At 57.5% G+C, this 25,175-nt stretch overlaps 1 protein-coding gene across 2 annotated transcripts in view; it reads left to right on the top strand.

The window, feature by feature from the left end:
- PKP3 (plakophilin 3) overlaps nt 1–25,175 on the top strand; it is a 45,643-nt gene that overhangs the window by 9,256 nt on the left and 11,212 nt on the right. Inside the window, exons 2-6 of one of the 2 annotated variants that reach the window (XM_039535656.1) lie at nt 3,789–3,978; nt 17,442–17,533; nt 18,421–19,145; nt 19,877–20,000; nt 20,314–20,518. In XM_039535656.1, the coding sequence (XP_039391590.1) occupies nt 3,789–3,978; nt 17,442–17,533; nt 18,421–19,145; nt 19,877–20,000; nt 20,314–20,518 (1,336 nt within the window). Of the gene's footprint in view, nt 1–3,324; nt 3,979–17,441; nt 17,534–18,420; nt 19,146–19,876; nt 20,001–20,313; nt 20,519–25,175 lie in introns of those variants that run through there. The other variant, XM_039535655.1, reaches the window with a different exon arrangement.

Below are 25,175 nucleotides of genomic sequence, written 5' to 3'. Positions count from 1 at the left end.
GTGCCCCAGAGGGAATGGAACAGAACAGGTTATCATCAAGTGATCCACCCCTGTCACCCATTCCCAGCTTCTGGCAAACAGAGGCTAGGGACACCATCCCTGCCCAACCTGGCTAACAGCCATTGGTGGACCTATCCCCCATGAATGTGTCTAGTTCTTTTTTTAACCCTGTCTTGGCCTTCACAACATCCTCTGGCAAGGAGTTCCACACGTTGACTGTGCATTTGTGAAGAAATACTTCTGTTTCTTTGTTTTAAGCCTGCCGTCTATTAATTTCATTGGGTGACCCTTAGTTCTTGGGTTATAAGGAGTAAATAATAATTCCTTATTTACTTTCTCCACACCAGTCACGATTTTATAGACCTCTGGCATATCACCCCTTAGTCGTCTCTTTTCCAAGTTGAAAAGTCCCAGTCTTTTTAATCTCTCCTCCTATGGAAGCTGTTCCAAACCCCTAATCATTTTTGTTGCCCTTTTCAAATCCCAGGACACACAGCCTAATTGGATTTAAATTCCTTAGTACCTGTAACACCATCTTATTAGTTCTCCAGTTAGTCAGGGAGCCTGCCAGAAGAGGTGCATTGAAGGACACAAATTTCTAATGTTAATAACCAGCCAAACCTTTCTGCCTTTCTTCAAATCCCATAGGAAAAATAAAAGGACACAATCCCACTCAGCACCAATATGTTTTTGCAGTTTACTTTGAAAGCTACTGGTGGAGCAAACACAGATAATGTTCTAGCTGCAGCTGTGTGATCAGTAAGGTCAACTGAAACCGTGAGATCAGCTTAAAAATCACAGGATTTTAAAATATAACAACCGTGTGGTTCCTTTTCTTTGCTTTCTAGTTTCTGAACCTTTAGGGGTCACATTTTCAAGTTATTCTCTGCAACCAAAAAGGCTAGAAACTTTGTTTTTTGTTTTTTAAGAGACTCACATAATCGTATGAGTTTAGGAGTTGGGGCTTTAAGAAAACACTGAATATCACATGGAAAAATTGCAAGCGTTGGCAATATGGTGAGTGGAGCAGGCAGGAATGTAGTAGCGACGGGGCGTGGCCTAGCAGATAGAGCCTAGGGCTTGGGAACTCCCAGCTCTGACTCACCGGCTGCACTGGTCACCACTCTGTAGGCTCCAGTTTCCCACTTCTAAAGCTGGGGATGGTCTGTCCTGAGGGTGTTGAGTGTTTGGCGTTAGTCAGACAGGGCTTAATAGCCGGGTGCTCAGAACAGTGGGGCAGTACTAGCCTGCATATTCCTTCACTCACCAGACTGGGGGAAGCTAAACAACTGGGCCTGGCTATTAATTGTTATTACTCTGCCAGGCGAGCACCTTTGATCTGGGCATCACACAGTGCTTCACAAACCTTCGTTAATTACACTCTGCCAGGGGGATGGGATTGTCTCCAGCTGGCTGTGTGCAGGAGTATTACAGTCAGGACAAGCTGCTTCCCCCTCGGATTAATAGGCCACTGTGGTGCTTAGGGGTGGCTCTGCTTCCTGGTGGCAAGAGATGCCCTTCATTTGATATTACAGTAGGGCCTAGGGTGCTGGGTGCTGCACAGACACAGGGGGAGAGAGCCCCTGCCCTAAAGAGCTCACTGTCTAAATAGACAGGACAGATGCAGGGTGGGATAAAGGAAGGATGATCATCCCCAGCTGAGAGATGGGGGAACCAAGGCACAAAGAGATTAAGGGCCAGGTTTATGAAAGTGCTTTGCATGCAGGGAGCTGAGCCCTGCAGTTGCACCCAGAGTCAGTATTTGAGGCAGGAATTGAGCCCAGATCTGCTGAGTTCCAGCCCAGTGCCATCTGCTCTCCTTGCTGGGCTGCCCTGTGTAGCCAGGCACAGGAGTTTGGCTTTATTCTCCCTAGCATCATGCCCCCCCACCTCCCATGCATCGGGTGTTTGTGTTAGAGCACCGCGGCTTCGGCACAGGTGCAGTCAGTGCTCAGCTGGGGATACAGACAGTCAGCAGGCTGGTGTGTGCAGGGATTGCAGGCCCAGGCAGTGGATGTGGGTGTTGTGCTCTTCTTCTCTCAGGGAGGATGAGGGGGGCTGCCCCCTCACTCACTTCATCCTGGCCCACTGCAGGTGCCTCTATAATATGGCCAAGTGATGGTGCTTCCTGTTAACTTATTGTCTCTCCCCCCTCACCCTTATTCATGCCACATCTGCAGAATATCTGCAGCTCAAACAATGGCCACACCCCACACGGCCATCCAACACTCGCTAAACTCCACTTTAAGTCACTTGCCAGCTACTGCTGCCTAGCCATGCTGTGCACCACCCACCACAACCCCCCTGCCCTGCTCACCACACATCCCAGCTGGCCCCCGTGCACTGCCCCAATGCCCGTCAGACATGGCCCCCACGCACAGCCTCCTTTGCTGACTCCCGTTATCAGACTGTGCCATTACGCTTGTCAACATTCTCTGTGGTGTGGGTCCTTCTTGCCCCAGTTAATGCAACGTGGCCTCCTGGCTGCTCCCAGTCACAATTCCCCACCCCTGGTCCCCCAGTCCCACCTGCCTCAAACTAACTCTGGGGGAAAGACCTTCGCTAGGACCAGGAGTGTCCTGCCCCGAATCCTGCCCTGCTGCAGCCCCTCTGAATGCCCCAAGCTCAGCCCAGCTGGGGGCTGTGTACCTCTCCAGGAGCCTAGGATGTAATGGGAAAGAACCCACTTTCCCCCATGAGCCCCCAGCACATTCAGGACCAGATCCTGCTCCCAGGTGTCCCCTGGCCAAGAGGGAGGAGAAATTGGCCCAGAGCACACAGCCCGCATTACGGCTGTTGCCCACAATCAAACCTGATTTCCCCCCATCCCTCCCCACCATGCACGTGCCCCACACTGCTGTTTCCAAGAGGGCCAGACCCCAACGCATGGGAACAGAATGCCCCCTGACTACCCCAGCTCCTGAGCAGCGACAGCTCCTGCCCTGGCTCCCACTGCTGGCTGCATATCTGAGTCTCTGGCTTGCAGTGTTAATCCTTCCCGAGCCGGGAGGCTGCTGCTGTGACCAAAGCTGGGTTAGCCAGGGCAGGACGGTCACTGTGGGTTTTATGGCGCAGCATCTCTGCATTCAGCCTTTCCTGGTGCTGTCACCTTAGGCCACGGGTAGCAGGGCTGCTTAGCTACCCACGCAGTCCGGGTGGGAGGAAGGTGCCAGCATCCCCACAATCCTCCTGGCTGCCCTGCCCCCTAAGGCATGGGGTGGCGACTCCAGTAACTGCCTGTGCTAGTTTACTCAGCTGACAAGGTGTGGCAGAGCAGGGGCTGGTTGTGTATCCCTGCAATTCCACCTTAAAGCTGAGGAAGCCAGGCCCCGCCAAAGGCCTCACCTGCTTAAGGTGGAACTGGCTGACCTGCTCTGCCTGAAAGCCGGCCTCCTCGGTGATGTCAGTGGCTAGGCAGAGGGGTGTAACCCTGTCTCAGAGTGGCAGAGTCCCATCCCAGGAAGCCAGCACTTGTGCGAGGGTAGAGGTGGTGTGGACCGGGGGCACCCAGTGCCATCTCCCCAGAGCAGCTCAGACTGACTCCCCAGCCAGGGCCGAGGCAGGATCTGGCAGCCGTCCCCGCCCTGCACTCCTGCTGCAGACCCTCAGCTCCCTGGCGTCTCAGCTTGGCCTTGGGCTAAGACGGACAGAGGAAGTGGAACTGGTGTTAGCAACAGTGGGACCTTTCCCTGGCAGAGCCAGGGCCCTGGGACAGACCAAAACACGCTCCCCGCCCGGCCGGGACAGGAGCCATGCAGGAGAATAACTTCTTCCTGTCGGCTTTGCAGCCGGAGGCCGGTGTGAGCTCCCTGGCACTGCCCTCGGACCAGCAGCTGGGCAGGAAGAGCAAGGAGGCACCCAACGCGGAGCTGCTGAAGAGCGCCCGGGTGCAGGAGCAGGTCCGCATGAGGATGCTGCAGAAGAGCGGCTCTGTCCCCAGGACCAACGGACCTGGGCTCGACTACATTGAGGACAAAGGTAAGGGTGGGGTGGGGGGGCACTGGCAGCGTGACGGGCTTCACAGGCGAGGACGCGGTGCCCTCCAAAGCTAGCTATGCCAAGGGGCATCTCCAGGGACTGCCGGCTTTGGGGGCAGGGCTCCAGCCCGTCTCACCTGTCACCTCTGCTGGGGATGGGATTATAGAGGAGGTGGGGACTGGGAGGCAGGCCTAGCTCTGCTCTGTGACTGCAGGCGAGTCACTGTGCTACCCTGTACCTCCATTTCCCCATCTGTACAACAGGGATAATGATCGTTCCCTGCCCTCGGGGGTGGGGTGGGGGGCTGCTGGAGGTTCAACTGGCCAAGGGGTGTGTCTGGCGCTGAGCTCCTGCGTGGGAAGGCGCTGCTCTCCTTGCCGTGTTCATGGGAGCTCTGCCTCTGAGACAGGAGACCTGGCCTGCCCGGCTGGCAGCTGTTGTTTGTGATCTACATTTGCTCTCTCGCTACGGGTTTGTGCAGCAGGTTTAATGGGGGAGCATTGCGGCCCACACTGCGTGGAGGGAGCTCGAGCTTGGAATCTCCCTGGGGAAATGGGGCAGGGGGGCAGAACCTGTCAGAGCTCCAGCCAGGGCCCTAGAGGCCAAGGAGTGGGTCCACGTGGGGCAGACTAGGCAGGAAGGGGGAGAACCTGACGGGGCCCGCTCCCCCTGTGGGTATCACCAGCACAAGAGAAAGTAACAAAGCAAGGGGCTCCCACCTGTTGTTGGCTCCTTCCCTGAGCAATCCAGGCCGGGCTTTCCAGCACTCCCCGTGTATTGCCTTGCAGGGAGTGCCAGTGTCTCTGGTTGCGCGCTAGGGCTGGCCTTCCCCGCCTGCTTGGGGGTGCTCAGACAGCCCAGCACACCCCACAGCCCCGCCCCATTTTCTTTTCAATCTGTGTCTGGGGCGGGGGGGGGGAGGCCTGAGAACGAGATAGGGGACGGGAGTGTGTTTATCTTTCCCCAGGTCTGCTAGGCCTCCTGGGCCTCAAGCTCTGGGGGAGAACTTGCCAGCAGCACTTCTGAGCTAGGCCTGGGGAAACTCCCGGCATTCATTTTTCAGGGGTGGGAATTTGGTTTTTTTTGCAAATGTCTAAAATGTCATATTTTTCCCATGGGGGAGGTTTCTGGCCCCCTGGTCAGTACATGGAAGACAAGACACAGCCCCGGCTCCTGCAGCCGGGCAGTGGATCTCCACTCCAGAATCCCCCTAGCTTTCTAGGAGCCTCCCAAATCATTTGGAGACAAGGCCTTGGCTCCAAGCTGCTGAGCCCACGTGCCTGCTCGGAATGCCTCCTCCCCCCAGGTTCCTGAGCACGCAAGCCAGGTGCCCCCTGGACACGTTTGTACTACTTGCTAGGATGTCTGCGTTTGGGGAACAGACTATAAACTGGGGGTGGGAAGAGGATGCCCCCCACCCCCAGCTCAAACGGAGCTATGCCAGTAGCCACAATCCAGCAGGGATCAGGACTGTGGCAGGTTTTAAATCCTGGCTTGGGGGGAGATCTGTTTGTTTACTTGCTCTGGCATTGCACGGCTGCCTCTGAGCTAGCAGAGCCCCCGCTCACTCCCTGCATCTAGCTTATCACTGCCCCAGGCGCTGTTCCCACGCTCCCAGCAAAGGGTTTCGTGTACTAGCCGATCTCTGACCCTGGTGCACGATCCCTAACTCCCCCCAGTCACGGTCCCTACAGCACTCAGCAGACTAGACATGGGATGACAGACCCAAGAGGTTTCTGTCTATTATGGATGTGTGACGGTGAAGTTTTTAGTAGCTATTTCATTTAATTACACTGTGTTTAGAGAGTGTGTGTTTGAGGGGCTGGAGGGAACTGACCTCCCGTCCCTCCAGACCCTTGTGTCTTTCTCCTGTGGGGAGGATGGCTTGTTACAGCCCAGGACTGTAAGTGGGGAGGCCTGGGATGGACCCCAGCAGTCATTCACACTAGTGCAAGGTGGGTGTGAAAAGCTACCCCCTCAGAATCAGAGAGGGTCACGCTCACTGCCCACTGGTGCAGGCCAGTGGTGGCTCAGGTCCATCAGTTCTCATCCAGACTCTGCCACGGATTTTCTGCGTGACCTAGGGAAGTTCCTTAGCCTCGCTGTGCATCGGTTCCGCACCTGTCCAATGCCGATTGCCTCCCCGGGCAGTGGTGTTTATTGTGTGTTGTGGTAGCTCCCAGGAGCCCACGTCATGGACCAGGGCCCCATTGTAGGTGTTGCACAAACCGTCTATCAGGCTGACTTGATTAATGCCTGTGAAGTGCTCTGAGGCTGCTGGGCGGGGAAGGCAGTGGAAAAAGGCAAAGGGTGTATCTCCCCGCACTGCCAGGATCTGAGCGCCAGCAGCGGAGCAGTTCTCACGCACACCCAGAGCTGCTTTTGTGGCTTCTCCTTCCTTTGATCTCTTCCAGTCCCAATCTAATTATGAGCGCTGCACCCACACCCTGCCTTGGAATTTTGTCCTAGCCCAGGAGCTGCTTTCCTGCAGCCTGACAGGCATTCTCTGAGGCTGCCTGTCTCCGCTCACTAAGAGACTGTGGCCCCTAATCTGGCTACTGTGACTAGCACCACAAGGCGGGAACCCCCTAGGGACTTGAGCTCCCTGGCTCCGGGCTGAGACACAAAGGCCTTATTCTTAAACTCTTCCCCTGTTCTCACTCCCAAGGAGACAGGCCAGGAGATTCCTGTGCGCCAGGGGATTAGGTGAAAGCCGTGTTTTCAGCGCCACGCCACCACCTTCCTGCAGCCAGATGCCGGGAATGCTTCCCCCAGCTCCTTCCTGGCACTGGGGCCAGCACTACAGCCTACCTGCCCGCCCCTCCAGGGGACTGCCCAACAAAACCATTAGGCTGCCTCCTCTCTGCCTTTGTTGACTCCGAGTCTGCAGCTGGGGTGAAACAGAGCGAGTGGGGTGGGGCCGATGGACCAAAGCAATTACTGGGCGTGTAGAAGGGGAAGGTTGGGAACAGGTACAGAAAAAGCCACAGGTGGTTGTTTTCTGTTTGTTTAATGTGGGGAAGGGAGCTAGAACAAAGGAAAGTACAAGCTGAGGAGAGGTACAGAAAAGGCAGGCAGAGCAAAGGAAGACGCGGAGCTCCACCCCCCGGGAGCAGGCGGGAGAGCTGTGCCCCCAGTGAGGGCTGGCAGCTGGTGATCAGAAGAAATCAGAGCTGGTGGCCGGGCTGCCTTCTGCTAAGATAGGAAGTGTTGAGCGTGAGGAGGAAATCGCTGGCTTGGGTGGGATCCAGGGCAGGTTTAATCTGTAATGAAAGAGGGGCTGGGGTCAAGGAATCTTTTTACATTCATAACTGATGCAGCAGGCAGAGGTGCCAGGGCTGTGAACTGCCAGGCCTGGAGGTGGCGAGGCAGAGGCACAAATTAAGCACAGAGCTGGGGCCATTGCTGGCATCCGTGCGGGGTTGAGGGGTGGCATGAAAATGCAACTCTCCTTCCTCTGCCCCTCCTCCGAGGTGACAGCTTGCTACCTGCCTGCCCCTGCCGTAGCGGGAGCTCCCAGCCATGGAAACCCCCCAGAGCGGCTGTTTTGCAGACCCAACGCAGTGCATAGCCCTCTTGATTCTCCCTACCCTGAAAGCCGAGTGTCGTGTGTCCCAGCAGGGCAGACGGTGCCGCAACCTACAGCCAGTGAAGTTACTGGGCCTCACCCCCGAGATACCGACCGGTGAGATACCGACCGGTCTGATCAATGCTATCCACCTGTCTGGGCCCAGCCCCGGCCTCCATCCTGCCATGGAAGCCAGTCCCTGAGGCTGGGCTCTGGCATGGAGCTGGGCATGCTACAGGCTCTCATGGGAGACCGGCATCCCCCTCACACCCCACCCAGGACTGAGGGGATGCTGGAGCTGGGATCGAGTGTGGGGAGCAGAGGGCAGGCCCCTCTGCATCCACCTCTTCTCCCTGGGTGTATTATGGTCACTGAACTTTGTCATGCACTCAGGAGTTAACCTGTACTGCTGGCTGGGTGTGTGTGTGTGTGGCTGGGGCAGGCATGTGAGTCTGCCCAGAGAAGCAGCCACCTAGACAGGGAGGGAGCTGGGGAAGTTAGGAGGGGCAGGCAGGATTCCAGACAGCGAAGAGCAGTGAGTGTGAGTCATGTGTAGTGCTGTCTGTCCACCCCACACGGCAGGAGTTGGAGTGAGAGGGAAGCACTAGACTGCAAATCTGTGCCACTTGGTAGCAATGCCTCCTGTTCCAGCCCTGGGACCCACCCGACCGCCATGCACCCCAGTCCAGACCTACAGCCCCTCTGCCATCCCAGCCCTGGGACCCACCCGACCGCCATGCACCCCAGTCCAGACCTACAGCCCCTCTGCCATCCCAGCCCTGGGACCCACCCGACCGCCATGCACCCCAGTCCAGACCTACAGCCCCTCTGCCATCCCAGCCCTGGGACCCACCCGACCGCCATGCACCCCAGTCCAGACCTACAGCCCCTCTGCCATCCCAGCCCTGGGACCCACCCGACCGCCATGCACCCCAGTCCAGACCTACAGCCCCTCTGCCATCCCAGCCCTGGGACCCACCCGACCGCCATGCACCCCAGTCCAGACCTACAGCCCCTCTGCCGTCCCAGCCCTGGGACCCACCCGACCGCCATGCACCCCAGTCCTGACCTACAGCCCCTCTGCCGTCCCAGCCCTGGGACCCACCCGACTGCCATGCACCCCAGTCCTGACCTACAGCCCCTCTGCCATCCCAGCCCTGGGACCCACCCGACCGCCATGCACCCCAGTCCAGACCTACAGCCCCTCTGCCATCCCAGCCCTGGGACCCACCCGACCGCCATGCACCCCAGTCCTGACCTACAGCCCCTCTGCCATCCCAGCCCTGGGACCCACCCGACCGCCATGCACCCCAGTCCAGACCTACAGCCCCTCTGCCATCCCAGCCCTGGGACCCACCCGACCGCCATGCACCCCAGTCCAGACCTACAGCCCCTCTGCCATCCCAGCCCTGGGACCCACCCGACCGCCATGCACCCCAGTCCAGACCTACAGCCCCTCTGCCATCCCAGCCCTGGGACCCACCCGACCGCCATGCACCCCAGTCCTGACCTACAGCCCCTCTGCCATCCCAGCCCTGGGACCCACCCGACCGCCATGCACCCCAGTCCTGACCTACAGCCCCTCTGCCATCCCAGCCCTGGGACCCACCCGACCGCCATGCACCCCAGTCCTGACCTACAGCCCCTCTGCCATCCCAGCCCTGGGACCCACCCGACCGCCATGCACCCCAGTCCTGACCTACAGCCCCGCTCCTATTTCAGTGCTGCCCCACCCCCCACTCCAAGCGCTGCCCATGCATCTCCACGCTAATGCTCTGCTGTTACCATTCTGGGCCCTCTCCACTCTTCTCTGTTCCAAGGGATGGGCCTTGAGCTGTGTTCAGTGGGTGGCATGGTCTCCCTATAGTGCAGGAATCTCCTTGCGTGGGTCAGATGCAGAGCCTGAGCCACATGCAGGCTTGCCAGGCGGGAGACGTGAAGGCACCAGTGGTATTTAATCCTTAACAGTGGAGGGAAATGACACTGGGAAAGAACACAGGGCAAACGTGGCCAGCAGTGCCCACTATCCTGGCTGGTGGGTGGCTGCCCTGAGAACTCTGGGCTCCCTGACACGTGGTGCCTCTCAGTCATGCACGTGCTCTGACTGGCAGTACGTCCTGGGGGTGTGTTCTCATCCCCCACAGGAATGGTGAAAGTCTGCCAGGTTAGTAGGATGATTTCTGTATTCTGAGTGTATTCCAGCAGCATGCACAGGGCTAAGTCGGGAGCAGGGCCCCGGGTGCTGGACACACGTGCCATTGTGTTCATCCCATTTCAAAAAAGATATATTGGGATTGGAAAAGGTACAGAAAAGAGTAACAAAAATTAGTGGAATGGAAGAGCTTCCATACGAGGAGAGATTAAGAAAACTGGGTCTTTCCAGCATGGAAAAGAGAGGATTAAGGTGGGATATGCTAGAGGTCTATAAAATCATGACTGGTATGGAGAAAGTAAATAAGGAATTGTTATTTACTTCTCATAACAAGGACTAGGGGGTCAGCCAATGAAATGAATAGGCAGCAGGTTTCAAACAAACATAAGGAAGTATTTCTTCACACAGCGCACAATCAACCTGTGGAACTCATTGCCAGGGGATGTTGTGAAGGCCAAGGTTAAAACAGGGTTAAAAAAAGAACTAGATAAGTTCATGGAGGATAGGTCCACCAATGGCTATTAGCCAGGTTGGGCAGGGATGGTGTCCCTAGCCTCTGTTTGCCAGAAGCTGGGAATGGGTGACAGGGGATGGATCACTTGATAATAATCTGTTCTGTTCATTCTCTCTGGGGCACCTGGCATTGGCCACTGTTGGAAGACAGGATACAGGGCTAGATGGACCTTTGTTCTGACCCAGTATGGCCATTCTTATGTTCTTATGTTTCCAGTACCAGGATTTCCACTCCCAGCTTCTAGGGGCAGCCGGGGTTCCATCTCCTGGCCTCAGGGTCACTGTTTACCCACACAGAGCTGGGTCCCTGGCATTATCAGTTACTCAGTGTACTCACTGATAAGGGAGAATGCCATCTGTGCTGTCTCCATGGCAGTCCTGATGGTGCCCCACCCCCTCAGGCGCTAACTCCTTCAGGCCTTTTCCCTCCTGTCCCAAACTCCAGCCACGAGCAAGTCAGCCAAGCAGGGCCAGCTCTAGGTTTTTTGCTGTCCCAAGCAAAAAAATTTTTGGCTGCCCCCACCCGAGCCCTGGGCTCTCATCCCCCGACCCCCTGCCGCCCCAGCCCTGGGCTCTCTCGCCGCCCCAGCGCTGGCCTCGCCACACCACCCTACCCGTCCCCCCTGCCGCCCCACTGCTGGGCCATCTCTTCTCCCCACCCGTCCCCCTGCCGCCCAGTGCTGGGCCATCTCTTCTCCCCTATCCGTGCCCCTGCGCCCCAGTGCTGGGCCATCTCTTCTCCCCTATCCGTGCCCCTGCCGCCCCAGTGCTGGGCCATCTCTTCTCCCCCTATCCGGACCCCCTGCTGCCCCAGTGCTGGGCCATCTCTTCTCCCCACCCGTCCCCTGCGCCCCAGTGCTGGGCCATCTCTTCTCCCCACCCGTCCCCTGCCGCCCCAGTGCTGGGCCATCTCTTCTCCCCCCATCCGTACCCCCTGCCGCCCCAGCCCTGGGCTCTCTCGCCGCCCCAGCGCTGGGCTCTCCACACCACCCTACCCGTCCCCCCGATGCCCCAGAGCTGGGCTCTCCACCCCCCCCCACCCGTCCCCCTGTCGCCCCAGTGCTGGGCTCTCCACCTCACCCCACCCGTCCCCTGCCGCCCCAGTGCTGGGCCTCTCTTCTCCCCACCCATACCCTCTGCCGCCCCAGCCCTGGGCTCTCTCTTCCCCCTCCCCGCACCCCTGCTGCCCCAGCACTGGGCTCTCCACCCCACCCCACCTGTACCCCCTGCAGCCCCAGCCCTTGGCTCCCCCCACACCAGTGCTGACTCTGCCCGCTCCCCCCTTGCCTCCAGCTGGTCTGGTGCTGGTAGGGTTGGGGTAAGCAGCAGGGCTTCCGGGCCACGCCTCAGCCCAGGGTTCCTCCAGCCACGGCTCCCGCCTCCAGGACCGATGGGGACCCAGGAGGGCAGAGCCGGGGGACCACTCCAGCAGGGGGCTGAGGAGCCGGGGCAGGGTAGCCCTATGGGGAGCGGAGCCCCGGAGAGCAGGACGCGGGCCCTGCACGGCAGCGCCCCACCCTTTATGGCTCCGCTGCTGCTGCTGCTTCTGGCCACCCTGCCACATTCCCTGGGTGGCTCGGGCCACTTCGCCCAGCCCTGGCTGCAGCAGTGGGGGGCAGCCACCCTGTGGCACCTGCAGGTGACTCCATGTGCCCCATGGCGGCCCCCAGCCCGAGTGTCCCCTGCTAGGAGCCTGCCCGGCCCAACCACAAGGTGCGGCACTGCTCCCCCACAGCACAAACCGCAGCGGCTCCAGGGCAAACCCACGCACAACGCGCTGCTGCTGCCAAGGCCAGCTCTAGGCTTTTGCCACCCGAAGCAAAAAAAAAAAGATGGCCAGAATGCCGCCCTTGAAAATGTGCTGCCCCAAGCACGTGCTTGGTTTGCTGGTGCCTAGAGCCGGCCCTTCAGCCAAGCAGGGCTACTGTGTGCCTCTCGGAGAGCCTGCCCTTAGAGTTATGCCACAGCAGTGCCATGGCTAGGGCCCAGCATGGGGCTGTGATCTTCCTCACCAGCTGCCACTTGGCAGGATCTTCTAAGCAATAGCATGGCCCTGTGGCAGAGGCTCTTAGCTTATGGGCCACCTGGCCAGCAGAGTCAAGGAGGAGACGGTCGTGAGCCCGCTCCCATCCCTTGTCTCTGCTCTGCCTCTGAGATGGAGATTGGGCTGTAAGTGCTGGAAGCCCCCAGACCTTTGTGCCAATTTACCGCAAGACCTGGTGCAAGGACCCTTGCTGTAGCCGTTCCCAGCCCAAAGCTAGGCCCCCTCTAACGGGCCAGTTCAGGCCTGTCTGCTGTGATGCCTCCCAGCACTGTAGGATCATGCTGGGCAGATGTCTCTGGCACTGTCTCTCCTGGGATTGTGTCTGTCAGTGCAGTGTGGCTGCTCTGGCTTTGTCTCCTTGTAGACACAGTGATCTCTCCCATCTCATTCATACTGGCTGGCCAGCAGGCCTGGGGATGGGGTTTGAGAGAGGCCAGCTACTGGGCTTCCTCCCTGATCACGCACTGGGGAGCTGGGGCAAGGGACAGGAACATTGGTAAGTGGAACATCTCCTCACGGTCATGCCCGCACCAGAGGAAGAGGCTGTGGAAAGCTCAGAGCTCAAATGGAGCCATCCTACCCCACAGGCAATAAGCCCCACACACAAGGGCTCCCAGGAGAGGCTCACCTGAGGTGGAGTGAGCTGTTCGGCTGCCCCAAATATTGCCGCATATGACAGGGCTTCCATGGCTTGTTTGATCCTGCCAGGGATTCCAAGAGATTGGAGCGTGTATGTTTCCATCTCCTCCTGCCAGATTCCCCCAGGTTTTACTTCATCCCAACAGACACCAAACCTGTGTGGGCTGATTTCCTGGGGAATTGAGCATGCAGGAGGAATGTGTTTATACAAAGCAGCCCAGCCTCTCGGGGCCTCACTGCTCCCAGGCTCCCTGCTGCTGAAGGGGCAAACCCAGCCATGAGAATAGTGGCAGGGCCGAGGCAGGGTCTTATGGGGAAGGTGGAGGAGCCCACTGAGAAGGGCCTGGGCTCCATCCTTTTGGAGACATGGACACGGTTGGGTTGGTCACTAAGCTGGCCAGGCTGTAACTGCTCCCAAGCACTAGAACATTTGCCTGGGGGAACGGAGCCAGGTGCTGTGCAGGCTTCCCCAGCGCTCTGCCAACGTACCCCAGTCCTGACCTGCAGCCTCCCCGCTATCCCAGCCCTCCCCTGAGAGGTGCCGATTGTGCCGACTGCTGGCATGGTTTGTCCAGTCACAAAGCGAGGATTTTGCAGTGGGGAGAGGCAGGACCGACATGAAAATCAGTATGCAAATGACGGTAATCTTACTAATGGCAGTAAATGGCACGATGCCTTTGCCCACTTCCATTTTATCCATCCACTTGTGTTTCAGGCCAGCTGTCAATAAGTAAGCACCAAAGCTTGTCCCTTAAATGATCTCCAGTCACTGTCCTGCATGGATAGTGTCTCGGGTAACCAAGAGTCGAGAAGGACTAGCAATTATCCCGCTCAACCTGGAGTATGATGAAAGAACGCTGGACCTGCCTCTCAGTGCTGGCACTGGGCATGGTTTCACTTCCCAGCCTGCATCTCCTTGGTTGCTAGAAAACACTCAAGCGCTGACCTCTGTCATTAAGTCAATAGAGAGACAAACTGCGGGAGGTAATAGCTCTTATTGGACTAACCTCTGAGCGTCCAATAAAAGATCTTACCTCGCCTGCCTTGTCTCTCTAATATCCTGGGACGGCTACAACTATACAGCAAACATTGTCAATAGGGCAAGTAGCACCATGCTCACCGGAGGCGGGAGGGGAGAGAGTGTAGCTGCCAAACCAGACAGCAATCAAAGGAGAGGGAGCTTAGCTGTACATTCCACGTCTCTATCAGTTCTGTCCATGGAGCGAATGCGACAGTTTGTCAACCCAGCTCAGCTCCCAGTTAGGCACCTAACTGAAGTGGCTGGAGTTTGAAGGCTAAGCATGCAGAAATTCAGCTCTTGGCTACCCTGGATGTCTTTCTGGCCCGCTGGTGAGCTAGTGGGGTGATGCCATCACAAATGAAAGCTGATGGCGTCCCGGCTGCTTGGTGTTCGGATAGCTGCCTTTCCTTAGGCAGTGCAGCTGTAGCCGTGTGGGTCCCAGGATATGAGAGAGACAAGGTGGAGGAGGTGGGTGATATCTTTGATTGGACCAACCGCAGTTGGTGAGAGAGACCAGCTTTCCAGCCACACAGAGCTCTTTGTTTAGGCTGACTCTTCCCCGATCTCGCTTCCTAAGCTCAAGCCTCTTGTTAGCGAGAGTGAGGCTCCCCCCACCTACTGCATCAGCCTGAGCTAACCAAGCGTTGGCTAAACTGGGAAGGGTTTCTTGGCCACCACCAGGGCTAGAACTAAGCAGGGGCCTGGTTCTCCTCCCTCTGACACCAGAGTAAACCAGGAGATCTCCAGTGGCATCAGTGGTGTCAGAGAGAAAAGAAACTGCCACCTTCAGTTACCTTTAAATGGGAGCTTAGATGCCGCAGATGCCCCTAGCCGCACTTAGCTCTGCTGTTGATTTTGTAACAGGGACAAATATTGGCCATGGGTTGAACTGAAGCTTGTTGGACACATTCCACTTGTAACCCCAGCTGGGTCTCAGCGCAGTTTCTCCCTTGGTGAACTAATTGCTCACCAGTAGGGTGACCAGATCTCTCAATTTTATAGGGACAGACCCGATATTTGGAGCTTTTTCTTATATAGGCTCCTATTACCACCCACCCCCTGTCCTGATTTTTCATACTTGCTGTCTGGTCACCCTACTCACCAGCCTCTCCGCCGCACTGCTCTCCACTCACCTGCCAGGCTCCTCCCTTCAGATCGCCAGGACTTATGCCATCTGTTGCCTTCTAGAGGCCCTTTGTACCTAACACCGCTTTTAAATGGGCTCTCTCTTAAGAAGAGCAAGTGTGGCTGGGAAAGGGGGGGGGAAACCAGGTGGGAAGGGGCGAGTTCAGTTTCCTGGTGAGCCGTTCAGTGTAAACAAGGCCTGCTTGGCGAGCCTTTCCCTCCCTGCACAGTCTGGGCCAGAGACCCTCAGCTGGAGAGTCCCACTGACCTCAATGGAGCCCGGCCAACCACAGCTCCTCCAGGGTGTACATCACTCTAGCACCGCTGACCCCAGTGGAGCTACCTTGATCTACCCCAGCTTGGAACCTGGTTGGAAACTAGAAAAAACAAGAAACCAAAACCCACCATTCCACCCCCCTTCCACCCCCATTTTTCAGTTGTTCCAGAGGTTTTGGGTCTCGCAATGTTTTGGAACGTGAGCGGCCATTTCCATCATTCGTTATTTCGCTTGTATTCTTTTAGTGTTTTGTTTGCCATTTTAAAAAAATGAATGGGGAGAGGGGGTTTAGGCACATGGCAGGTTTTTCTTTTGAAAAATTATTTCCAATTATTTTTTTAAAAATCCGCATTTTCAAAAATAGAAACTGAGAAATGAAAATGGTGGGTAAAATTTCCAATCAAAATACTGGGTAAAAAATGCAATAAAGGGTTTGTGAAAAATGTTGTGAAAAATTTCATAAAAAACATGGATGTGAGAGAAAAAAGGGCCATTTTTAGATTAACAAAATGTGCCCCTTGCGAAATTCCAGCCCTCCCTAGCTTGGGTCACACGTGAGAGCATTCCGCAGCTTTATCCTGGGCCCAGCAGAGACCGGTCTGCGTCATCAGCACTGCGGCCTCTCTGCTCTAGAGAGGCCTGTGTTTGGAATAGCTGGGAGAAGAATGGGGCAACATCAGGGTGCACTGGCAGAGCTGTGTGGGGCCAGGTCTGGAATAGCAGGGGTGATGTAGGTCAGGACTGGGGTGTGTTGGCAGAGCTGCATAGGGCCAGGACTGGAATAGCAGGGGGGCTGTAGGTCAGGACTGGGGTGTGTTGGCAGAGCTGCATGGGGCCAGGGCTGGAATAGCAGGGGGGCTGTAGGTCAGGACCGGGGTGTGTTGGCAGAGCTGTGTGGGGCCAGGGCTGGACCAGCAGAGGAGTGCAGCTCAAGACTGGGGAACATTATCAGAACTGGGTGGGTCCCAAGGCTGGGGTATGAGGAGGGCTGCAGGTCAGGACAGGAGTGCATGGGCAGAGCTGGGTGGGTCCCAGGACTGGGCTACAAGGGATGTTACAGGTCAGGAGTGAGCTGTGTGGGGACTGGGAGAGCCCATGGCTGACCTAGAAGAACTTGCTGTGGGGTCATGACAGAGAATTCTCCCACAGGCAGCTAATCTGCTGCCACTTGCGGAGCATCCCTCGTTCACTCAGCCACATCCCCATGTGGCCTGCACGCTACTGAGTGCACTCCTGAGCTTTCCTGGGCCGGCCGTGTGTTGTGAGGGCTCGATGCTGCAGCTGTGTCGAACCCGTGCTTGGGAGGTTTATCACAGAATCATAGACTTTTTAAGGTCAGAAGGGACCATTATGATCATCTAGTCTGACCTCCTGCACAATGCAGGCCACAGAAACTCACCCACCCACTCCTGTATCAAACCGCTAACCTATGTCTGAGCTATTGAAGTCCTCAAGTCCTGGTTTAAAGACTTCAAGGTGCAGAGAATCTTCCAGCAAGTGACCAGTGCCCCACGCTGCAGAGGAAGGCGAAAACCCCCCAGGGCCTCTGCCAATCTGCCCTGGAGGAAAATTTCTTCCCAACCCCAAATATGGCGATCAGCTAAACCCTGAGCATGTGGGCAAGACTCACCAGCCAGCACCCAGGTGCAGCAGATGATCGGCTCCCACCTTCCCCTCCACTAACGCAGGCCATTCATTCACCAGGCACTAGAGGCAGCCCACGCTGAGCCTTCGGCACAGAGATGGGACCTTGGCGGGTATTTTACGTACATCTCCTACACCCTATAGCGCCCCGCCCCATGACGTGGGCACCTCCCTGTGGCTACCAAGCAGGGATGGGTCTCAGCTGTCTGCAGCGTTCCGAAGGTCCTGAGCCAAAGCCAGACTCCACCACACTGTGTGGGTGTTTGGCTCCAGGGCTGCGGTTCAGCCGATTGCAGACAGTCACCAAATCCAGATTGCAACATCCCCCCATCAGAGCGTTGGGTATTCAGATCCAAGTGTAGTGATCCCCTCTTTACGCCCCTGCCCAGGGCTGTCCCAGTCCCCATTCCCCTAGTGCTGTGCTTAGAACGCACACCGCACATTTCTAGCTTTGCTGAACACTGTCTGTGTGTCCTGCAGGTGGCAGCTCCTCCCAGAGCCAGTACAGCAACACCCTGCAGAAGTCCTTCAGCTCCAGATCCCAGACCAACGGCTTAGATGCCAAGGGCACTGTAAGTACCAGCTCACCTGCAGCGTGTGGCTAGACAGGTCGGTCTGGCTGATGGGTGTGGTCATTATATGGCTCCTATCACTATTGCGTCTGGAACCCAGCATCGGCACACTAGATCAGGTCACCAGCTAGTTGCTTCTCTTCCTGTAGCCCTTAGGAAGCCCAGTCACTGGCAGTGGATGGCTGGGTTCCAAGCCAGGCATGGGAAAGCTCCTGGTCCTAATAATGGTAGTGGGGGGCACATTTCCCCCAGGCGCCAGTCAGGGTGGAGGGAGAGGGGCAAGGTTCTCTAGTGGTGGACAAAGCTCCCATGGGGCAGTAAGAACATTTGGCAGTCAGAGAGCTCTGCAGGCCTCAGAGCCTAGCTCTGCGCTGCGCCATTGTCAAACGTGCCACCTTGGTTAGTGGGTGAAATCCTGGCTCCACCAAAGTTAGTGGCGAAACTCCCATTCGCTAGGGCCAGGGTTTCTCCCTTGGTCTCTCAAGGCCTCCACGTCAAATGGTGTTTTTAAAACCAACAAACTCAGCTGGGATCTGAGAGCCACACCGGTTGGTTCCCTTTCACTCATCCCCTCCAGTGCTAACAGGTCTGCAGGCCCGGTAGTGACTCCCGGTACACCTGTCCAACCCACTGTCTCAGCCGAGGGCGTCAGATGACTGTAACCTCGTTAGCTTTCAGTGGCCTTCGTGGAGGCTGTACGAGTGTCACTGAGGGTGGAACTGAGCCTGCAGAATTTCTCTTCCTGGTGGTGAGGGGTGAGAGGAAAAGACCCCAACTTGATTCTCAGATCTCAGGCTCACTTTGCTGGGCCAGAAGTTAGCAAGACATGCCATGTGTTTCCTATTGAAATGAGACATTGCTGACCCATTTCTCCCCCTCTCCCTCAGCTGTATCAGCCACCAGCCCAGAATGGGTACAGCACCACCAAGTCCACCGGCTGGTCCTCCCGCTCAGCTGTGGACCTCTCACATCACAAGAGGATGGCTACCATCAGCAACGGGGGCGTGCCCCAGGGCCCAGCCTACCGTATGAGCTACACCCTCTCGCAGGCCGCCAGCACCTCCGCGCGGCCTAATTCCTTCCACGAGCGGAACTACCAAGCCCGGCCGAACTTCGACACCATGTCATTGCGGTCGCTGCGCCTGGCAGACGGGCCGGGCAACCCTGCGGGCATGGATGATCGCTACAGCATGATCTCGGAGCAGCTGGGCCCGGGGGCCCTCTACAAAGGCAGAAGCAATGGCAACTTCACCAGATCCTACTCCTTTGAGAGGCAGATGAGTGCTGGCTCCAACACTGGGATGAAGGGGCCAGGCGACTGGATGGACAGCGTGGAGGTGCCTCAGAACCGGACCATCCGCGCGCCTGCCATGCGCACCCTTCAGCGCTTCCAGAGCAACAACCGCTCCCGCCTGAGCACCGGCTCCTTCAGCAGCCTCCCGGCCGCCCAGCCGGGTGTGGGGAGCTCCTACGCAGGCATGATGGAGCGCAGCGTCCGGGCCCCCTCTGTGCGCTGCCTGGCTGAGTCCAACCACCACCTGCAGGACCTGCGCGCCATCGACATGTACAACGGGCACAACACGCTGACAACTCAGCACTCCTACTCCGGCGGGTGAGTGTGCAGGGGGTAGCCAGGAGTCAGGGCTCGGGGGCATGGCCTGTGAGGCTCCCAGCCGACCTGACAAGGATCGAGGAATGTGCTGAGCTTCCTAAGAGGGATCAGGGGAGCTGGGCTTCTGGGCCTGACATAGCCTCCCTTCTGCTGGTTCCTGGGTCTGCATCCCTGGTGCATTTCCATAGTCTCCTGCATTGTGGATGGTCTGGGGCATGACCGTCCCTCCGTCTAATTATTCGATCTGTTGCCTGATGCGGCCCCATGCGACGGGGAAATTCTGCAGCTCACCTGGTCATCCGCAGGGTGCTGGGGCAAAGCAGAGGGGAGCTGGAGCAGCAGTGAAGTGGCCCAGCAGTACTGATGCTGTTGCAAAGGACTGCCCTGGGCCCTGTTGCTTCCTGGGCTAGCATTGCTCCGGATTGCAGTGCTATAGCTGTGATCCACTTGGCTCTGACCATGGGAGGGAGAGCACGTGTTGCTCAGGAGTGACCCCTACAGGATGAGTTAGGAGCAGCGTGATGGGATCTGAAGAAGTCCCGCCCTGGCCAGTCATCTTTGACCAGAGGTGGGCGACCCCATGTCCTGGGCCTGGTGAAGGAATGACATGGGTCGAATTGGCAGGCACCTCGGCAGAGCATGCAGGACGTGTTGGAGCCCCGCTGTGAGGTGGGCAGGAGGGAGCCCTGAGGGGGCGTGGAGGCCACTCCTGACCCTCCCTTGGTTTCCAGGTTTGACGACATTGACCTGCCGTCAGCAGTGAAATACCTGATGGCCAGTGACCCCAACCTGCAGGTGCTGGGAGCCGCCTACATCCAGCACAAGTGCTACAGTGACAATGACGCCAAGAAGCAGGTGAGGGGCGAGGCGAGGATGGGTGCCTGGTGGCAGATGCCAAGGGCATGCTGGGAAAGGGATGCCCCAGCTGTGCACTCAGGTGCTAACAGAACATGCTGGGAGGGATACAGCCCCACCACTCTGCAGCGGCCACGCCTAGCCAGGCCATGACACTGATGGCTTCCACAGGGGCCCTGCTCCATCCCTGGTTGATGGTGGGGTGTGTGCGATGTGGGAAGGGCAGCCTCCGATGAGTGCGGGTTAGGCCTGGGCAGACTTCTGGGTCTACAGGGCCCACCACCTCTCACCCGCTGCCCCGCCTCCCTTCCAGGCTCGCAGCCTCCAAGCCGTGCCCAAGCTGGTGAAGCTTTTCAACCACCCCAACCAGGAGCTGCAGCGCCATGCCACCGGCGCCATGCGCAACCTCATCTACGACAATGCCGAGAACAAGCTGGCGCTGGTGGAGGAGAACGGCATCTACGAGCTGATGAGGACACTGCGCGAGCAGGACGACGAGCTGCGCAAGAACGTCACGGGTCAGTGCGTGGGAGGGAGCGCCATGCTGAGTGGGGGCAGGGAAGCTGGTCTGTTGTGGTTACTGCTAAATTGTTTGTGTTGCAGCAGCACCTAGAGGCCCCAGCTGAGATCAGGGCCCCATTGTACCAGTTGCTGTACACACACATAGAAAGTCCCTGTCCCAATGAGACGACAGTCTAAATGGACAAAGAGTGGGTGGGGAAACTGAGGCACGGAAGATGCAGTGATTTGCCCAAGGTCACCCAGCAGGCCAGTGGCAGAGTTGGGAATAGGACCCAGGTCTCCTGAGTCCCAATCCAGCACCAGATATTTTAGACTGCATTGCGTGCCCCTTTTATCTCTCCAGTGCAAAATCACAGCCCCCTTCTTCCCCAGATCCCACTGCTTACTCCCTTTATATTTCAGGATCCTGTTCAAACCCCGCCTCCCTCCTTGTGTTCCCACCTTCTATGCACATGCTGCTTTTGCAGCCAGCACAGGGCCCTAGTCCTCAGTGAGGAGCAGCTGGCTGGAGAACTTACGTGCAAGCACAAAAGCCATCAGAAAGCTTTGCTCAGACTAATGACAGGGAAGCTCCATGTCTCAGCAAAGGCTAATGAGATCTCACTCCAGCTTTGAAAAAAATCCCTCTTTCGGTGGAGCTAAACCTGGAAACTTTCAGCTCAGCAAGAAGTTACCAGAAAGTTGGGAGCATCTAAAACAGGGGGTTGTCCTGAGAGTCCTGACAGCCCCTTCGAGACAATGGGTGTTCCTGGGCAATTGTATGGGTGATCAGTGATGAGCTGCCAAAATATTAACAACCGGTTCCCTCCTCCTCACCCCATGAGGGGGTCATGCCCCCCCCGGGGACTCCTGCCCCATCCAACCCCCCATGTTCCTTGACAACCCCCACCCCCCCCGGGACCCCTGCCCTATCCACCCCCCTTCCCTGTCCCCTGACTGCCCCCTGCCACCCCATCCAACCCCTTCTCTCATTCCTGATGGCACCCCGGGACCCCTACCCCATCCAACCACCCCTTCTCTCTGTCCCCTGACTGTCCCTGGAATCCCTACCCCTAACTGCCCCCCACCACCCCATCCAACCCCTGCTCCTTCCTGACTGGCCCTCCCAGGACCCCTGCCCATGTTCAATCCCCCTGTTCCCTGCCCTCTGACACTAATCCACCCCCCCAACTCCCCTGCCCTCTATCCAACACCCTCTCCCTGCTCCCTTACCGTGCTGCCTGGGGTGGGGGCCGGGCTGGGACTGGGACCGGAGCCGCCCGGCCGAGTTCGCAGCCGGACACAGGGGCCGGGCAGGAGCCACGCCGCCCGGCGAGGTCGCAGCTGGACCCGGGGGCTGGGCAGGAGCCGCGCCGCCCGGCCCCCCGGTAGGGCCCCGACCTCGCCGGGCGACGCGGCACCTGGAGCCCTCCTCCCACTGGCGCCCCCGCCCCCTGGCCCCAGCTCACCTGGTGGAAGCTGCTGCTTCCTTCTCAGCCCTCCCAGGCTTCCCGCGCAAACAGCTGATTCGCGGGAAGCTGGGGAGGCGGAGGAGAAGCCGGAGGAGCGTTCAGAAGAGGAGGCAGAGGCGGAGTGAGGTGAGCTGGGGCCGGGGGAAGGGCAGGGAGCTGCTAGAGCTTTTGTTAAATTTAAAAGCCCTTTTGGAACTAGTTGTCCCTCACGGGATAACCGGTTCTAAACGGGCTTCTAAATTTAACAACCGGTTCCCGCGAACCGGTGCGAACCGGCTGCAGCTCACTACTGTGGGTGATAGCGCATTCTGTTGGGATCAGCCAAAACCAGCCATAATAGCTCTTTCTTTGTCTTCCACCTCATTCTTCACCCCGTCAGCTCCTGCTGTAGTTACATCAGGTCTCCATCAGGTGGCACTAGACTCGATAGATACTGGGAGAGGAAGGTGTTTGAGTTGGGCTAGTTGACGTTTTTCAAATGTTGACATTTCAATGAAAAAAAATATTTTTGGCCAAAATTTCTGACTTTGATGAAAGTTGGGGAACAAATACATTGGAACTCTTTTGTCTAGTTCTACTTTAGGGTTCAGATAAGAAGCCGTTAAACCCTATTGCCTAGAAGCCATGGCTCCTCAGCTTCTGAGGGTGCATGCACATGGCTCCTCTCCTGGCCAGACAAGCACAATCCTGAATAGTGAACATTAAGAGTGTCTGTTGGAGTGCAAGGGATGGCCTAGTGGTTAGACCACTGGCTTGGCACTCAGGAGATCTGGGTTCAAGTCCCTACTATGCCCCAGACTTTCTGGGTGACCCTGGTCAATTCAGATCCTTAAAGGTATTTCAGTGGGAGCTAGGCCCCTAAGTACTTTTGTGACTCTAGTCCATAGTCTCTGTGCCTCAGGTCCCCACCCCCAAATTGGGGTTAATTGCACGGCCCTACATTGCAGGAGTGTTGTGAGGTACTACAGTGATGGAGCCATATAAGCCCCCTCGTTAGAAAGTACCAGGCCAAGCTACAGCTGTACCAGGCCCCGCAGGTGGCCTCAGCTGTCTTTACATGCTGACGGGGCAAAGGTTACTCGACTGGAGTGTGCTGAGGCCCGGTGGTTACGTGGCTTAGTTCTGAAGCAGGCCAGGGAGTGATGGTAGGGGAGCCACAGCTGGAGAGATGCCACTGCCAGCGCAGGAGCCCTCTGTTTCTGGAGCTCAGTTCCCCCAGCCAGCCTTGTGCTGAACTTCACCCCTCCGGGGTCAGTGTCAATGCATGGGCAGTTCTACACCACGCTGTCAGGGCCCATGGGTGCGCCAGGGAGAGCAGGCACATGAACCCTGCTCGGATGAGCTGTCAGCCTGGGTTACTGTACAGCCAGTGGGCTCTGGATCTTATCACTGCGGGGCCAGGTGGGGTTCAGGCAAGGGAAGCTGGGGTGGGTGGGTAGCTCAGACTGTCCTGCCCTGCCCTGCCGGTGGGAGGAGGGACTAGCCAGTCATCCAGGGCGCCCTGGAATGGGAAGGGTTGCTGTACCTTTATGTATCCAGGCTGGGCTACACTCTCGTGCCTCCTAGGCGGGGAGCGTGCTGATAAGAGTGGGGATCTGAGACAGATATAGAGATGGGGGAGGGATACAGGCTTCTCCTGCCCAGACTGGCGGCGGCTGCTGCTGCTGGAGAGAGCAGAGAGGGAGTGAGATGAATGGTGGAGGGGCAGATTGGGCCCTGGCCAGGGGCCAGATTCCACCTGGCTGTGTGTCGCGCAGGCAGTGCTGTGCAGGGAGAGGCCAAGAGCAGAGATTACATTTGCCTCTGTTACAAAGGCCCTTTCTAATCCTGCCCGCCAGGCTCTGATTGTCTCAGCTAATACCAGGGCTAATGGGAAAGCCAGGCCCAGGAGCGATGATGCGAAGGGTTTAATGCCTATTACTGTACAAGCGTAATGGAGTCTGTGAAAGTGGTTTTAGCTAAATGCAGCTGGAGGATGGGGAGAGCTATTGCCAGATAGCTCAGCCCCGGGCTGGCTTGCCCGGCACACAGGGAGTGCCTGGCAGGCGGGGCGCCTCCTTGTCAGGTCCCATTGCCCCCCGGGGAGATCAGAACTGGGTCCTCAGCTGGTGTAAATCATCAAAGCCCCACTGCAGTGAATTCACACCAGCGAGGGAATCTAGGCCATTGTTGCTAAAGCATCAGATGTGGCGTGGGCGGAAGCTCCGGCAGCAGGAGTCTCTCTATGGCTGAGAGCCTCACAGTCAGTTAGTCTCACCAGAGCCCTGGGAGGTGTTCTCCCCATTTTACAGATGGGGATCAGACACGCCGAGTGACTCAGTGACTTGCCCTGGGGCACAGAGAGAGTCTGTGGTAGAGCCAGGAATTGAACCCAGGTCCCCAGAGTCCCAAGCCATGCTGCTACCCCTAGTGGGACAGCAAGATGCTTTGCTCTATCCTGAGAGCTGTTGTGGCAAGGGAGGGAGAGGGAGGATTTGGTGAGCTCTGGAATGCAGCGGGTGGCACACGACCAAGCCTGCGGGGCTGCCCTGCTCCAACAAGTTCCTGGGAATTTCAGGAACCCCCCACAAACTGGGTGTTTCTTGCAGCAACACCCTCGTGCAGAGGCTTTGTTGGGCATCGGAGCTGCTGGAACAGGGCCCTGCACAGCTTGGATTCAAACAGTGTCTGTCTCCTCCCAACTCCCCCTGCTAGTTATGTCTGTCAGTGCCGCTCCTCGGGCTCATCAGAACTGGGCGGCAGCGGGTCTCCTTCCCTTGCTGCCTGTGTGCAGCTGGTTGATGACTAATAGCCCCAGATAATTAGATCCCACCCCGAGAGGCTGCCCATCCACATAGAGCAGGGCCACGAATGACGCCAGCAAAACTCGGTGGCTTGTGCAGCATGCCTGCCATTCTGGGAGTCACGTCACTGCATTGGGGTTTCTGAGCTCCGAGTAGCTTCCCGTGGGAAGGGAAGAGTCCTCTGAGTCCTGCCTCCTCCCGTGGCTGTGGATCAGAGGCTGCCTGCTGGGATTCAGGCACTCAGATGAGGGGGGGCAAAGGTCACTTGCTCCTGGAGCCCCTTGCGAGCCAAGAGTGGCAGCCCCCATGCTCTGGGAAGCTAGAGTGGCAGCCTGGAAGGGGCAGCTAGCCCAGCAGGTTTGTCAGAGGAAGGAGAGCATGAACCCCAGTACAAATGGCCCAGGAGTTCAACCCATTTG

This window comes from Mauremys reevesii, linkage group 4 (genome assembly GCF_016161935.1).
Source record: "Mauremys reevesii isolate NIE-2019 linkage group 4, ASM1616193v1, whole genome shotgun sequence".
In the NCBI taxonomy this organism is placed as follows: Eukaryota; Metazoa; Chordata; order Testudines; family Geoemydidae; genus Mauremys; species Mauremys reevesii.
Note: the sequence above shows the minus strand (reverse complement) of the source record. Positions and strands in the feature narration are given on the sequence as shown.